At 36.6% G+C, this 18,325-nt stretch overlaps 1 protein-coding gene across 1 annotated transcript in view; it reads right to left on the bottom strand.

The window, feature by feature from the left end:
* Positions 1-2,671: 2,671 nt before the first annotated feature.
* LOC140153520 (zinc finger FYVE domain-containing protein 26-like) overlaps positions 2,672-18,325 on the bottom strand; it is a 37,199-nt gene continuing 21,545 nt past the window's right edge. Inside the window, exons 12-22 of the mRNA XM_072176294.1 lie at positions 17,594-17,770; positions 16,577-16,742; positions 15,502-15,594; positions 14,549-14,608; positions 14,040-14,201; positions 9,166-9,363; positions 8,277-8,521; positions 7,450-7,636; positions 6,780-6,839; positions 5,935-6,168; positions 2,672-4,851 (exon numbers count right to left, since the gene is read on the bottom strand). Of these exons, the coding sequence (XP_072032395.1) occupies positions 4,621-4,851; positions 5,935-6,168; positions 6,780-6,839; positions 7,450-7,636; positions 8,277-8,521; positions 9,166-9,363; positions 14,040-14,201; positions 14,549-14,608; positions 15,502-15,594; positions 16,577-16,742; positions 17,594-17,770 (1,813 nt within the window). The 3' untranslated portion in view covers positions 2,672-4,620. The remainder of the gene's footprint in view (positions 4,852-5,934; positions 6,169-6,779; positions 6,840-7,449; positions 7,637-8,276; positions 8,522-9,165; positions 9,364-14,039; positions 14,202-14,548; positions 14,609-15,501; positions 15,595-16,576; positions 16,743-17,593; positions 17,771-18,325) is intronic.

Below are 18,325 nucleotides of genomic sequence, written 5' to 3'. Positions count from 1 at the left end.
GAGCAGGTCCCTTTAATATTTTATCCCTTGAAAAAGAAAAGTTTTGTCTTTTTCGAAACATCAGGTTTTTAACATTGTTTATATGTTTTGTGTTACTCCCCCATTGGATGTTGTGTCATATTTTCCCTGTTTTTAATTTTGTTCATATATATATAAATGCAGCACAAAGTAGTTTCCACTTTCACAACTCATCATCAACTCCTTCCTGTTGGAGCCCGATGGCACAACTTTTTTTGGTTGTATATATTTGCAGCAATATGTACTTTTGATCATCTAATAAAGGCCCATTCAGTGATTTGCTGATCCGGATGATCGTAAAAATCATCAAAATTCAGATTTTGGTACCTTTGTCATTGTCATAGATGTGCTAACATAGCCTGCGAGTGGTTCAGCTGAAAGGCATGTGTTTAAGACATTTTACACGAATCTGTAATTTAGATACTGACAGTATGTAAATTAGCTACATGTATTTGAATGAGGCTTCAACTTCGTCAGTACTACTGTTTTCTTCGTTTTTTGCCAAATTTGTCATTTCAAAAATACCGAATGACAATTTAAATGACTTGTCCTTCACTTTTTAGCAATTTATAAACAATTTTAATTTTTTTTACACTTGCGCTGGGATCACTGAATGGGTCTAAGTATTAAGCCCCCCCTTTTTCTGTCCAGATAGCTTCATTTGTCTGTCTCCGTGTCCTGTTCCCAATAATCAGACTGTGCACCGCATGAGCTCTGCAGAACAACTTTGCAATTTTGAACCCCACAGATTCAGTTAAACTCTGCTGTGCAGCTGAGCAATTAGTTTGATTAAATTGATAAAAATTAATTATAATTAATATTTTTATTTGAATTCCAAATAAGAATAAAGGTATTGTTTTTAGCCGCAGTCGTGCATCCATCACTCAAACAACACAGGTAACAACATCCTATTTTTGGCGTAAAACAATTCGGCTTCATCTCATTGTTCTACTAAAGTAATGATTTTGCTTGTGTTATATGAGATGATAGATGCACGACAGTGGCTAAAACAATACCTTTATACTCTAACTTTTAAAGGTATCTACTGACAGAAATGTATAATTACTTTCTCAGTAAAGGCTTTTGGTCAAAAAATAATTCCCACACTGTTGGCCACTGGACGAAGAATTCAAAGTTACTGTCACATTGTTAAACGTAACTTTAACATGCACATTTCAAGTTTAAAATTGACATTATACATTAATAAGTATATCAATATAATGATAAACACACCATCATCATGTCCAAGGCCTCCCAGCTAGCCTTTGACACTTAACAGTACAAGTGGAAAGCTCCCAACTGTGTGATGATTGAGTGCGTACATTTAGGATTCAATCATGTTTCACCGTTGTTCATCACCGTTTAACAACGATGCGGCGCGTCGTCTGCGTGGTTTACTTGCGCGGGCAGCTTTAGCTGCCCGAGTAATAAACCACGCAGACGCGCCGGACGCGAAGTTGTTAAACGGTGATGAACAACGATGAAACATGATTGAATCCTTTCAACAACGAAAAGAAGCTAAATATCGTATAATTCACGATTCTTTTACGAGGAATATCAGTTAATCATTGCCACTCAGCCTTACAAAAACTTCGATGATTTCTCTTTTGATATCAACAATAAAACTACAGAATAAAACGGCAATGTTTAGCCGCTACCTGAAAAATACTGAATTTAACTTGTAAGCTGGCATACGCACAAAGGTTCCAGGCATGACGAATTTTACGCGCTCTCGGCGATCGCGTAGTCTCGCTTCGCGTTCACAGATATCGCTACAGTAAAAGTGTGGGTTCATCACGGTTTAACAACGGTTGGCTCCTGTACAAAGGTATAGGAAGAGTTGTTGAATGGGTGATGAACGCACACATGTGCTTAACGCGGAAGTGAATCCAACCATACCAGGTTTTTCATAAAGTATGTAAGATTGTGTGTTCACATTATATTTTGAAATACGATAGCGGTCGGATCGCTTACAGTTGTTGACAGCTGTGTTCATTCAAATGAAGTTTTTACTATAGTAACATTTTCAGTAATATTAAGGGATCTGGAATGAGCGTTTTGAGTGTTTCGACAGTATTTTTTGTGGGACATGAGAGCACATCAGACATATTGAATTGCATTCTGAATACGAAGAATGTCTTTCTGATATCAAATAATTTTCATTTTTTGAAATTTACGATATAATACAAATTTTATGACAAATTACTAAAATTTGATATTTTTCACATTTTTGATATATAACAGTCCTCGAAGTAAATTTTATAAATCTAATGATATATTTTTAAAGTGTATGTAGCTGGGAGGAATAGCCGACGATCAATTGAAAATTTTGACCTTTCATATTGAAGATATGGATTTTTTTCCCAAAAAGACCTATTTTTTTGGTGTTTTGGGAAAAAAATCCATATCTTCAATACTAAAGGTCAAAATTTTCAATTGATTGTTTGCTTTTTTTTCCACCTACATACACTTTAAGTATAAATCATCAGATTTGTAAAGTTTACTTGAGTACTATTAAATATCAAAATATCAATTTTTAATCATTTGCCATAAAATGTGTATTACATTTAATTTCAAAAATCAAAATTATTTGATATCAGAAGGACATTCTTCGTATTCAGAATGCAATTCAATATGTCTGATGTGCTCTAATGTCCCACAATAAATACTGCCCAAACGTTCATACCCCTTCCCTTAAGCTCTCATGAAAAAAAAAAGTTAGCATTTTATGTCAAAGCATATACATGATTTACATAATTAACACTCAAAATACACATAACAGCCTCTTATAACGTGTAATATTCACCTTATTCAGCTTAAAGGGGCATTTTGTGATCCACAGCCTCTGAGATTTTTATACCATTCGAAACCTCTGGCTATATAATATTTATGTACAAAAAATTTCTTGCAGATTAATTCGTTTAGCAAAGATATCGCCGAATTTTAATTTGGTATACCAGAACGAAATTACAACACAGAGGCCTATGAGCAGTGTAATATTGACATTTTGGGAATAAGCTTTTTTCATGGATATCTACTAAAAAATGTCATAAAAAGAGGATGCTGGGATCATGAAATGCTCCTTTAAATTCAGCCTAGTACAAAGAACAGCAATGTCATTATGAACAGCTGAATATAAAACTTTGGATATAAAATTCAACCACTGTCACTCAAATTTAAATGCCAAAGTAGGAAAAGTCCAACATAATTATGTTTACAGTTTCTAAACTTCTTTAGAACTTCTAAAGTGGTCAAATATCTGATATGATTTTGCAGAAATATGCAATGAACGGAATGTGTAGTTGTTTATATTATTGCACTGATTTAAATTATTACATGTACTTATAAAAGTGTAGTACTGATATCAGGTCAAAGGTCATCAAAATAATCTTATAATGGAATAACATTACTCAAACCAACTACTTGATTCTACTTGAAGGTAGAACTTAGCCCACAGGGATCAATGCTACATTTGGCACATAAGCAGGTAAATCACTAACAAGTTACACACTGTTGAACATGAACACTGTACATGCATTCACAAATATCAGCACCATCAGACGGTACAGGCATGGAATTTGCTACCTTAAATAAACAAAAAGTGGGATCCTGAAAGTAGATTAAATTGCATCGTAAAATAAGTGTGTCTTGAGTTGGACAAGCAAAACTACATTTGCATTGACAAAATGAATGAGATCTGCTCTCACAAAATGAGCGGAAAGTCACCAGCTAAGAAAAGGAGATATGGTTCCGCACAATTCACTATGAAATGTGAACAAAAATGGACTTTTGTTTGTCTGTATTGAAATATCAGCCTTGTTTGAATCATCACAGTAATGTTATCCTTTGCTAATCTGTCTTGTACCAGTGTTGGTTACTTTCGCGTATTGGGAATGTACTTCTCTAATACTGCCAGTGGGTATAGTAGAGGTGAATATTGTGATCCTGTGACCAAATCATGGGGAATATTATTTGAAAGTGGTTTTTTTTAAACTTCGAAGTATGCATTAAGTATGAAATGGTGGGAAACTCCAGATCGAGGGTGCCTTTCAAAATAACCACCAAAATGCCTAAAATGGTTACAAATTGCCACAAATTGCATGATTTAGATATCATAATGCTAAAAATATATACATGTACATCCTACATGACACGGTATATAATTACAAATTTTGACATGGTTTTTTTCTTCCTGTGTGTTTTATGTATAAAAGTAATGCGCAATCTCTGCACAATTTGCTATTTTTTTCCACACAAAATCATTTGTCCCTGACCATAACTCAAAGATAAAGATTTACAACTTTCCTCTCATTTTGTGGGAGCAGGTCTCATATAAGATTTCTGCAGTAACTGAAAAAATAAGATCCACTTAGTTATTGCAGCTTTGTTACCTATATGGAGATTGAACTTTTGTTCACAACACACAAAGTACTCACTTTAAATAAATGATTGGTTGTTCAAACTGAAAATGCCATTTAAACTCCTTTAACTGATACCAGTTGTAGTCATAACAACCAAATTGTTCCGATGTGCAACTTTGCTTTATGAACAAAAGTTCAACCACAAATCTACCAAGATATATGACCTTTCAATCGCGACTATTTAATGTCTAGGTTGTCTACTTTGAGATAGTAACTGTTGTGCTTGTTGTTCTCTCAGCCTCTTCTCTTCTTGACTAGCTAGCCATGTTTGGCATATCGCTTTCATCTGAGCCTGGGACTGGCCGGCTTGCTTGGCTGCTCGCATGATACGTTGCACGTCCTCGACTCTTTCTCCTTTTACGGCTAGCAGATAGGCTGATTTGAGTTTACCGCACAGTATGTAGGCATTGATCTGAAAAATGATAAAATACCACAATACAGTTTACTTTATACATGCAATGGATATTACTGAAGTCATTCACAGAACCGAAGAAAGAATCCTGCTCTGGCCAGATGGATCCTGGGATGTAGCCAGTTAAGGTGAGACCCTCTTATGTAATAACATAATATGTATGTCATCAGTCACAAAGGTGAATGCTGATTCTGCAAGGAATTCCAAAGTTCATTGGTTCCAAAGTTTTAAAGTATGTCTCCAAAGTAATGCCTATTTGCTTTTCTCATGAAACCGAGACACTTAACTTTTGGTGTTTTAAGTGAATGAACACACATACAGGTCTAATAACCTTTATTATATCACTCATACATGAGTTCTAGACATTTCATTGATTGATTGCTATTTGTGACAGTTTTTCCTATCCTAGTGCTGCACTGTAGTATGAGTACACTAGGCCTGTGCGCTGTCTCTCTGACTCGCCTATTTAGTTATGGTTCCGGCTTGTGGAATGGAACAATCCATCTTTCAACTTGCGATTATATTTGGACCATCACACTCATCAACAGTTAATATTTTGTATACTATGTTTTGGCAAGCCTGTCACTTCATGCTGGACACATTCCATTCACTGGCAGATGAGGTTCAAGGCTATGAATGCAATGAAGCAAAGAAATCTAAAACCACTGCAGCTTAGATTTTACCCACTGAGGATTGAACAGGGCACCTGTCTCATCAAACTACTGGAACTCCTCTTCCAAAATGATAATATATCACATTATACATCCTGGCTGAAACAAACAATGAGCTATTCCAGTTGAAATCCACACTACCTCTGTGGAAGATTTATTTTATATCTTCCAAAGGGGGAGTATGTTTTTGAAATGTAATTGGTCAGGGTTAATCATTTTGCTCACACTCCCCCTGTATTATGGCTTTATATATCTTCAACAACTGGAGTAGGTATTTAAAATGGAAGCTACCCAATTGTCTATTCTATTCCAAACTCTTACTCCCTCTGTGGAAGACATTAGCTAAATCTTCCACTAGGGTATTGTGGATTTTAAATGGAACAGCCTAATATCATCTTTTATTCTCACATACCTTATTTGTGTCACTCTTCATGAGTTTAATCAGCACCTCTGCTTCCTTGGTTTGACTGGAGTCATCAGCTACGACTCTCACACAGGCATCCAGTATCTCGTCACAATTCTGATCCTGAGCCAATCCTGTATCTCGGATGCAGGTCAGCAATGAGCGGATCTCTTTGTACTTGCGAATATTTGCAAGATGGCGTCCCACGTGGCTGTAGATGAGGGTGTCGGGTAATCGGAAATCCTGCAAGATAGACGAGTCATATAACCATCAGATTTTGTAAGAATTTAAGGGATATTGTTTGAGTATCAAAGATTGAATATATACGCACCCACTACCTGTCATCACTGACCGGAAAATCTGATGACTAACACTCTGTGAATATGTGACCCTTTTCAATTATAACCCTAAACCCGGGCCCTAAACGTAGGAAGATTACCCTTGAACGTTTTTTGTGACGAGCATACGTACCAAATAATATCCTGAGTGAATCCTGCGGGTGTAGCTATGTGGGATGTGGTGCTGAGGGGGGGGGGGGGCAAGGACACAAAATTGTGCCCTCAATTCCTAACACAATTGTGCATATAGTGTGTGAAAATTGAATTTATGTCTTAAAACGGTCTTTCAAACACCACTTGGGGTCATAGAATCGATCTTTGTGACGCTGAATTGGTAGTGCCACCCTAAGACGTTGCCCAGGGCATGTGCCCTCCCTTGCCCCCTAGCTATGCCATTGTTCCAATGTCCCCTATCACTTGACTTTTTTATTTTATGGCAGAGGCCCAAAAGATCCACCTGTTCTGTGATGGTGAGCCAAGTAATATCACTGTTGATTTGAATCATTTATACCTTACCTGTATAATTCTGAAAGTCAGTTGAAAACCTTCTTGTATGGTGTTCCCAGATAACAAGGCCTGTTGTAGGAATGCAACAACAGAAGGAAATGTTCAGGTTGGAGTAAGTATATACATTACAGTTTATGACATAAAGGTATTCAGTTTTACATCCTGGATATATTATTATGATATCCAAAGGTCACATATATTTTCTTTATGGCCTGATGGTAAATGAAAAGTAAAGATCTGATGATGTACAAATGATTATATGATTCCAAAGTGTAGATGTAAAGGTTCAGATATGATTATATTATAAATAAACTTAAGGGTGGTATTCCAACATTTCTTGTACAGCTGTCAAAATGCTTAGGACAAAAAAAAAAAGTCCAGTGGACGATTTGACAGGTAAACATGTAAAATGCTAACAAGTTGAACACTGTACCTGAGTGCGTTGAATGTCCGCTTCCCTCCTTACACATATTTTTTTTTCAATTTTCATCAAGTCTGTTTCTTGGCCTTTTGAGGGCGAAAGAAGCCACATGGCTTAACACAGCTCTGGCAAAGTGGCAAGATAATCTATGTTCTGATGAAATATCATTACATAATGTACCTCAACCCTACATGTACAGGCCAGCATATAACAACAAAAATCAATCCATCAAACGAAGTAACATAACACCATACTCACCTTTCTGGCAACTGCAGCCTTTTCTTTGCTATTTCCAAATAAAGTTGGTGGTTTTTGTGGGGCATCGGTACCAGTGGATGATGAGGCTGAAGCACTTGAACTTTGACCTTCTAACCCTGACCCTTTGCCAGCCATACGATGCAAGGTCTTGGTCACCTCAATCTGAAGCTTCATTGTATTCATGTGCCTGTGAAAATATAATCAATATTCTTAAACAAATTTGACAAGGTATTCTCAAGACAATTATCTTCATTTGTGACCTGCTACCACAAAATGAGTGTCAAGTCGCAAGTTGGTAGTTTCGAGACATCCTGGCTGCTATGTTGGTGTTCTTTGTTTCACACGTACCTGTTGAATGTGAATGAGGGCACAATGGGCCATTCACCAAGGACATGCTACTGGCTTGTACAGGTGTGCAGCAAACAAAGAACATCCACTCAGCAGCCAGGATGTCTCAAAACTACCAACTTGCGATTTTACGCTCATTTCGTGGTAGCAGGACACATTTTATACTGGGCTGTTCCAGTTGAAATCCATACACCACCTGCAGGGTCCGCAGGGCTCTACCGTAACTCTTTCTGGATCTAGCCTACTAACCAAAGTTACTGGCCCAACTATAACAAAAATAATGGGCCCGACATTTGGATACTTCACACTTATCTAAAAATTGTCAGTCGGGTAGGAAGCCATCCAACACAAAGTCACCTACTACTGACATGTTTCTTTTCTTTGATTACAAAACACAAGCAAGGAGGTCAAATGATATTTTGGCCTTGACTTTGGCCTTTTCTTCATATTTTCAAATTCAATCTGTGTGCACAACTTACTTAGTGAGATCAGATGGTGTCAACATAAGCCTAATGTTAGCCTCTGTACTAGATCCTGCCCATCCAGATGACACACCGCCAGTGATGGGTGGTCTTGGTACACCATCCCACTGCTTATCATCCAATACAGCCTTAAAATGCTGACGAGCTTTCTCCAGGTAGTGGAGACGATCAAATAGATCCGAGTATGTCTTTATACCTGATTGGAAGAACTTGATGCACATCATGGCTGCCCTGACAAAATCCTGGAAAAAGACAAAGGGTGACAATATAGGATTTACAACTTATATGTTCCCCCAACTAATTTTTGTTTTGCCTAATGGGTCAAGGTTAGTAACACATTTTACGCATATCATTACGCTTAGTGCCCGTACAATATTTCCACAGTATACACTGTCACTTATGCTGTGGATATGTGTACGCACGCCACCTTTAAAGCCATAAAGTATGATTTCCGTCATATTTTAATTTTTGAAATAACATTAGTAATAACTGCCGGGAAGGGTTGCTGTCCATTTTAAGCTGAAATAACAAGGTAAAGTGAAAGAAATCCCACTGGTTATCTTGGCCATAAAACATGCAGTTCTATGGCATGTATGGGAGGACATAATGTCATAAAAACAAATTATGACTTTATGTCTGTGCTCTGTTGACCTTCAAAGACCAAAAATTCGGCCGATTCCAATTAGGTGCAAGTTGGGACATGTGTAAACATTACAAATATGCCAAAAAATCAGATTTGAAAAAAACTACCCAATTTCATATTACAAGATCATACATTATGGGGTTTAAGTAACAACTTAGACTATTTTGACAAAAATTTTCTCTTTAAATTCCACTATTATTTGGGTGTAAAGGATACTGCTTCTTACAAACAATTTGACCATACCTTCATAAACAGTTGGAAGTGATACAGCACATGATTGAGTCCATTGCGATTCAGATATCGACAGGATGCAGTCAGGTACACGTTCCATGCATTCAGCGTAGGGTCGAGACGCAACATCTCATTCTGTAACCTACCCAATGAGCCCTGCTTCATGCAAGGTACTAATAATGCCTCAATGAACACTTCAGTAGAACATCTCTGAAATAGAAAATCGTTAGTAAGCTTTAATGAATATCATCATTACTGGAGATCCTGTGTCCATCTAATTACATTTTGTGCTGGACATTTTTGAATCAATAACAATTTTGCTGTTCGTGGTAACAAAAAGAGGATCAGTAGAAGAAGTGTCACAGCCATAACAAGACAATGTCTGGATGATTTCCCTGTGATTTTAATCTACATTTAAACTTAATTTCTTTGCAAATGGCATATTGAAATGCGTGCTTAAACCTGAGACGGTATATTCGTCTCAGCTTAAACATGTCATAAGCTAGAAAAGTCAACAGGGGTGCCACTGAGGGATAGGGTGCATATCAAGTAGAAATGGTATTTTCAACACCAATATATGGTAAGGCTAACCATTATGGTTTAGCTACCTGGAGACTTTTTTTCAGCTCCGACCGGCGATTAGTTGAGAATCGACGGTCATTATTTTCCCTAACTTTACTCTTGCAGCTGGTATTCCTTATCAATAACACCATATGCAGCCGCACTGCGAGGCATTTGACTGGATAGTAAAACTCGATGTCTAGGCGATGCACTAATTGTTGTGCTGACCATGAAGTGAAAAAGTTACGCACTGCAGATAGTTCTCAGTAAATAATTCAAACAAACAAATATTATAATAATAAATATCAATCTGAAATACATGCAATGCATTTCAATTGATGTGGCATTTTCTTCTTTGAAATGATCAACAACCCACAATAAACACAAATACTCCCTTTACGATGCATCACAATAATAGTAATAATCATATTAATGCGCGTCAATGAATGTAAACAGTTCACCAACAACATGATCGATCATCGAAGTTGCAACATTATTCTTCGCGGCAGAATTCAGGCGTACTGTGATTGAAACTTCAATTTTTTTTTGCAAATTATATACTTTTCTGTGAGTATGATTCTTTATGTACACTAAAATTTGATTGTATTAAAGAGTTAAGACCGACTGGATGATATTATTTATTCGCTAGAACTTCGAAAGATGCTTCAACTTTCATGACACCTGAATCTTGAATCGTATTACTAACATGTGTGTATTGGCACAGTGCCATTGTCATCGCATCATAAATGCTTTTTGAAGTACATTGTAATTAGGCTACATGCTGTAACATGCATGCATGCAATGATCCGACTTTTTTTCTGAAATGGAATGGAGTTTGCCAATGCTTCTAAAATCATTGGACTAGTTTTTTAAGACGAATTCGAGAGCAAGCATAAAAATATGTCAGTGATGATACTACACGCTGTCCATGCACGCTTCGACCCCTCACTGTACTTTGGTATTTGGATTTGACTAGACTCTATACTCAGGGAAAATAATTAATACAAATTCACATGAAGCTGATATTTTGCAATGGACAGATATTTTTAATTTTTAGGCCTACTATAATATAGTTGAGACTTGTAACAAGCTTATTTTTTTAACACCATTCTTGTTTTCTTTTCTTTTTTTCATTTCTCACAGGTCCAGAATACCATATCAAGCTATACACATGTATCAGAGATGTATGTCAATGCAAATACCATTTAGTTGGAACCAATATAGACTATGCAGGTGTTTGTGGGTTTTAATTCATTTGACACAAGAAATTGAGGAGCAACAATGAATTCTTGATTAGAAATGATCAAAATACTCGTACTTCGTGCATTTGCATGTTGAACAAGTTCACTGCAATGTTAATTAAGAAATAATTGCCTAGCTGTGAAGTGTGAACGTTAGAGGAAATTTCCTGCAGGATTTTACTGGATGGATCTTATTGTACTTGATATTTTCCGTGAGAGTTCGAGGTCTAATCGAGGATTCATACACAAATAACACAAACCATACTTGATGAACACATTAAAATGCACAGATGAACATTTCAAAAGGACACTACAGTAATATCAGAACTGCATGAGAACAATTTATATTTGATTAATTAATACTAATTACCAAAAAATTGTGTCTAAAAAACTCTGTTCTATATAGGGCCTACGCCCGCCCAGGTTCTATGGATGGACAGACAGACAGACTGGTTAATGGTTCGGTCAATCTGGAATTTTCCTTCTGGAAGTGGCTATATGATCCCAAAAATATTGATTTAAAAAAAAATACTTTCGGTAAAAATTAACACTTACGCCAAAATATGACTGTTTTTGAATTCTAATTCATCTAAAAAAATCCAAAAGGCTAAAATCTGGGTTGTTCGGGGCTGTAGAACGGGGGTTTTTCGTAGTACACTCCAGGGGAATTTTAAAGGAAATGTTACCAATGAGTTGATATTTTTTTATATGTACTGTAAAACACTTAAATTTCACGAGGTATTTAATTTTGCGAGGACCTGAAATTTGTGAAATTAAATCCCATGTGAAATATAAAATTTACATTGAAACTAACAGTAAATATTCTGGATTCGTGATTTAAATCCCTCAAAATATCCTGCATTTTCTCAATTTGCGAAATAAAGTACCCGCGAATTTTAAGTGTTTTACAATATGCATATTTAAACTCAGGACCAGGACATTTGAGTACGGTATATACAGGTAGTATGAGATCTAAATGATTTTGAAATTTGAACCACACTGAATAATAATCACATTTCAGATGGACGGTAGACAATGGTAGACCTACATGTTAAAATTATTGTAAAAAGACAATATGAATAACAAAGGGGACGAATCCTCAAAATATTTTTTTCTCGTCATTTTTTCCTGCATTTCAATATAAATTAGAAATATGTTATCATTATCAGCCAGAAAAATAAATAAAATAAATTATAAATCAGCCAAAAATAAATTAATGTGTTGCTTCTGCATCTGTTCTCTTTGTTGTATTGCAGACCATTAAACAAGTATTTTATGTAAATTGCTGAAGTTTGGCCGTGTTGTTTATCCAATTCATTCAACCATGTGCCTTCATCATCCTTGGCCCGGCGCGACCCGACCCGACCAAGCGTCTCTCAGGTTCATTGAACTGGTAGCGATTGTTTTCGACCAATGAAATAGAGCCTCATAAATGCACAAGCACACATCGGTAGTCCCAAAACCGATCGCTTGTCGCTCAGTGTCAGCGATGGGAGTGTAAAATCAGCTTTTAATTTACAAAGGTCATGGACTCGAGACGGATGTATTTCTGCAAACATGGTAAACATCAATGCCCGGGGTTGAATGACTGACTTCAGAGTAGGTATGCCACATGTACGAGGGGGTATCAAAAAGTTTTAGAAATCGCCCAGAAGTGAAAGAGCTATATCAATGAAATTTTGTCAGTGCAATCACTGGTCCTTATGTACATTATGGTCCAAAAATGGTCTCATAGGTATGTTTACTTTTTTTACAGGTGGCACTAGATGCCAATAACCCGCTGCCCCAGTTACTGCGCATAAACTGCAAGATTGAGAAAATTGAGGCAAGCAGCATTATTAAGATCCTGCTTTTGAAGGGTTGCAGTGCCTAGAAAATTGATGATGAAGTGAAAGTTATCTTCGGTGGTGATTGTGATATGTCACTGTCGCTTTTTGGAAAAGGAATTTTTATTTCATCACAGATTTTCTGGGCACTGTAACCCTTAAAATGAAACTTAATCATGCTGCATGCCTCAATTTTTTCCATTTTGCTGGTTATGCGGTTACATAGGCAGGTAGTGACATCTAGCTCCTGTAAAAAAAAGTAAACATACTTATGAGACCATTTTTGCACCATAGTGTACATAAGGACCAGTGATTGCACTGACAAAATTTCATTGACATAGCTCTTTCACTTCTGTGCGATTTCTAAAACTTTTTGATACCCCCTCGTATATGTCTAGTATGAACGCAAATTTAACATGGTTGGTGGGTTGGGGTGTGCAAAACTTTGAGTTTAAAAATAACTTTCAAGAGATTTGTTTAAATTTGAGTTTGAACTGTCATGCATACCGATCCCGGGAACGAGTCATCGGGCGAGTCATATTATTAAAATAATAATATTAGAATATGCCCTTTTTTGAGTTGATTCCAGCATGACACCCGGGTATACTGGGGAAAGACCCAGAAGATTGAACAAAATAATAGCGTAGCATGCGAGGAGAACATCTTGAGTATTCGAGGCTTTTACCAACTTTTAGTGTACACGATACTAATGTAACTGGGAAAGATTTACCGACATTCTACAGTCTATGGAGTAGCTCGTTCACGTAGCAGTTTCGTTGTCCCACTGGCCTACTTACTAACGTAGATTGCCTGGCGATCGGAGTGTTATCGTCAGAGCACCTCGGACTATCTATGGAGGGACTGTGTGGACAAGTTATGGTGACCTCGCAATACCTCCGGCGTGTTTACGCTTAGAGGTGAGCTCCCGTCTGAACATAGATAGTGACTGAACAAGCCTAAACAAAACAAAGTAGTTCCGTCCATGGTCCATGAGCAAGCTTCACACGCCCACCTGTTCATACTGGTCAATAGTGACAGCTGATGGTGCACATGCTGTGTAGCCCATGGCAATACTAGGCTGACAGCTCATGACAGGATTTTTTCAAAAGTCTCCAGGTAGAAAGACGTAATGCTTTATACCAGATTAGGAGTCAACTACTTTGATGTATATGTACACTTAGTTTTTTAAAATATTCAAGCGAATGTAAGCATGTAAAATTTTTAAACACAAATAACTACAAATTAACACCCAACCTACCTTTTGTAAAATAAGACTAACAGCTAAATTGAAGTTCTTATGTTTCCTGTAGAAGTGTACCATAGTGCTATATGAACAGTAAGTCTTGATGTAGTAAAGGCACTCTTGAAGGGGTGGACTATCAAAGATGGCTGACAGGGAAGCTGATGATTGGGCCTTCATCTAGGATTAATTGAAATAGATCATTTACAATCAAATGTGTGAATTACTACAAAACTGTAATCAATTCTATTGTTAGCAATAAAGACAAATAACAAATTTAATTAAGAGAGCACAAAAAATCAGGACTCAGCTGGGTTTGAACCCTGGACCTCACAATTATTGGTAATTGTTAAGGTCCAGGTCAATTTATTAAATGTCAATTAGCCAGAGCTTCAAGAAGTTATTTAAATCATAATTTCTGATCCTCCCATATATTGTGTCTTGCATTGTCTTATGGCCTGTCAGGGTGAAGCATAAAGGCAGCCTCTTTTCGTCATTATCCACTACTTAATATTTTGTTAACATACCTTTGGTTCTGTGATAAAATCCCTAATAGATCCTGGAGGAGCAGTTAAGATCTCAGTCAACTGAAAGAAAGGAATACATGAGTACATCACCTTAATAATCAGATAGAATCTGAAGATAAAATATCTATTAGACAACAACAAAACACCTGTTCTATGGGCATGACTAATCAAGATGTTGTATTTTGGGAATTTTTAATTTTTTGCTGTATGCATGTAAAACCAGCCACATTTGGCAAACATGATAAAACCTGAAGGGATCGTTTTTGTTTAAAAAAAATTTTTTTTTACAGATCCCTGTGATTTTCACTATTTTTTAATTGTCATTTGCAAAATAACAACAACAAAAAACCACACCTGACCGACCCTGCATGATGGTGTTTTGTTTTGTCGCCTTAAGGTTCCTAAGTATTAATTGGTCAATTTTTAGGAGTTTGGCCTTTGGGGAATTTTCTGCTTATATTGGGGGTTGAGCCTTCAATGTTGGTCTCCTCTGAGGTAAGCTATCAATTAAGCAGGAAGTTGAAAGCTTTGTCATGGTTTCAAAGTTTTTTATAGGGAGCATTTGGCAGAAATGTGTTAAGATGTATTTTTTTAATCCAAATGTTGATCAATTTGTAATATCTGACCATGAATACCGTAAAAACTTGATAGTTAGTGTATGTGCTTACTATCAAGCGCTTTTAAAATATGCAAACATGAAGAGCCCCATCCACAAAAGTGTAAAGGGTTTTGAGCAAATCATTGATACACATAGTTATATACGAACAAGTAAACCTGCAAATGTGTGTCTCAACCCCATTAGCTCAGTTGGTAAAGCGCCAGACTTTGGTACAATTTCGTGTTTTCAAAAGCGCTCAATAGTTATAAGCACATATGCTAACAATCAAGTTTTTATGGTATACCCAATACAACTTGAAGATCTATCAAATTAAATAAAGCTATAAAGTACTTACTGAGAGAGAGGAAGCCCCAGCCGATTCCAAGTGCTGTATAATATCTGCCACCCGCTTAGCTGGTGGTTGCATCTGATTACGATCTGATGGTGCCTGATAATTAAGTGATTGTAAATGAAAAAAAAAGTTTCAAATATTTTGATCATATAGAGTACACAACTATTAACTATGATTTACACACACCACATTTGGTTTGCCAATCCACCCATGTTTTTTACCATATAATTTAAGTTTGGCAATAAATCCAATTGAATGTAACTTTTGATCAGGCCCTCAATTTTGAGTTTCCAACAGTTTATTTTCTTGGCTTTTCAATATTATTCTATTACAAGCTATAGCATATCCCAACAACATCAATGAAATTGATCACAACAAAAACTTGTCATGTACAAACACATTTGAAATTAAATACATGAAAATGATTTTCCCTTTCTTGTTTTTCGTCAATTCAAGGATTCAATAAAACTTTTTAATTCAGCCTTGCTATTTTAAAAGTATGTATCAAAGCTCTCGCACGCATAAGAAAATTTGTACATGTATTTCATGCCTAAATTGTCAATTTCATGTCCTTTTTCTTTCTTTTTTAAAAACTTTTTACCATTGAAAACACAAAAGTAACTGTGATTAGAGTACTGCCGAATATTATAAGGTTAAATGTGCCTAAATAGATTTACGTCCTACCAGCATAAAATTAAAATAAAAACAAGCCTCAAATCATACATTTTGTATCTATTTTGTGTTACAAGGAAACAGGTTTTCCATCAGTTGTAAGTAAATAATATCTAAAATGAAAATAACAAAAATTATTAAAAAACCCAGATCCTGTATTAGATTGTAAACATCATAGGAACTTTTAGCAAAACATTCAAACATCATTGTTGGGCAAGGAAAAACATCGTATGTCTCATTGGGCCCTGAACATGTTGAAAGCAAAACCTCCTATGCAACCTATTGGCAGTTTTGTTTTAAACATGTTCAGGGGCCACAAGAACATAGGAGGTTGTTCCTGCCCAACGATGAAATGGGCCCTTATAAACATACAGGAAAATTCACTTGTTTTACACCATATAATTACCTTTAATATTCTACTGAATTTCTCCCTAGCTCGTGGATAATCACCGGCTTTGAGACAACTCATCCCCCAGGCAGTCCACACAGCCGCTGGGTCTAATCCTGACTTGGTGGCAACCTCTTGGGCCAGAGATAGACGCTCTACTTTCACAAGGCGGTCTCTCACTAACCTGTAAGTCAACATGCAAAGGAGAATATGGTTTTATTTGCATACACTTGTCATCTATGTGGCGGTGCAGTGAATGAATAGTATATACATTCAAACATAAATTTATATTTATAATAATAAATAAAATAAATAAAATAAATGTTGGCATTTATACAGTGCCTTTCATATGTATCAAAGCGCTTTACATTTATTCCGCTGTCGTACGAATATGTCAGCAGCCATACAATGTCCAAGGCATGCTCATACCTTTGGGCGGTGATCAATGGACAATATTCTATAACAGTTGCCCATTTCACCTCTGGGTAGAGAGAGGCAAGTAAGGTAAAGCAGAACATGATGGCACCGCCAGGGCTCGAACTCGCAACCCACCGATTGCAAGGCAGAGCCTATACCGCTGTGCCACCGTGCCCCACGATTATAGTGGTATGCACATCACATCACCCACTGCAAAATGACAACTTTGATCATGCTCATGACAACATACATACTGTGTGTTTCAATTGTAGATTAAATTCTTTGACATCCCAATGCACCTGCCTTTGTGCTATTGCTTGTTAATAATTATTGATGACTGAAAAACAAGATTTCAAAAGTGCTGGTCACCAGAAAATGTATATGTCACATCATACAGGGAAACATGGCTGAGAGTTGAGTGTCTAGGGCTATTTTCAGTGAAAATCCATACACCCCCTATGGAAGACATGACCTTAACCTCACACACAAGGCATGTGAATTTCAAATGGATATGGGAGACTCCATTTGAAATCTATACCTCCTGTGTGGGAGATTATTAAGGTCATGTCTTCCATAGGGGGTGTATGGATTTCAATTGGAATAGCCCATTGAACTGACCTTGCTGAGTCTGTATTTTGTAGCTGCTGTATGCTGGGTATATCAGCACAATTACTGGATACAAATACACACAAGAGATCAACATGACTCAGATAGCTATCACACAGCTCCACACTGCTACTGTCACCATCCTTTAAGAACTTCAGCTTGGCATTGAAGAGAAGTGTCTTCATCATGCTGCAAGAAAAGTGAAACATTTGATAAAACTGTATTGAGGTTATATGATTTCTGTGGAAAGAAATGTCCCTTATCAATATAAAGATCTAGATTAGGGGTTCTCAATATGTTTGCTCATAAGCCACAGGGGGCCAAATTCATTTCAAGATTTATGTTTGAGGGTTAGCTATCTTTACTAGAGCTGTTCAAGATACATATAACTATTGCATGCATGTTTGTCAACTATAGCTTTAGTCTCATCCGCCTTCGCGCCACATCGGTTTCATTCCATTCACTATGTGGAGTGAGAGGAATCACACTGATGGCAGAGGAGAATACTAGCTGGTCAGACGGTCTAATTCTATAAAGCATATAATACCTCAACAATCACCATCATTCTCCATTGATTTACTATACAATAGATTGTATACTCAACTTTCAATTTAAACGTGTAAAAATGTATACAAATGTATTTTTGTGTTGAAGTATTACAATATGTGAATAACATCATGTAGAAAGCAAAATGAGCTATTCCATTTAAAATCCACACTACCCCTGTGGAAGATTTGGGAAATA

Source organism: Amphiura filiformis, chromosome 5, assembly GCF_039555335.1.
Source record: "Amphiura filiformis chromosome 5, Afil_fr2py, whole genome shotgun sequence".
NCBI classification, from domain to species: domain Eukaryota; kingdom Metazoa; phylum Echinodermata; class Ophiuroidea; order Amphilepidida; family Amphiuridae; genus Amphiura; species Amphiura filiformis.
The sequence above is the reverse complement of the archived record's forward strand: the minus strand, read 5'-3'. Positions and strand labels throughout refer to the sequence as shown.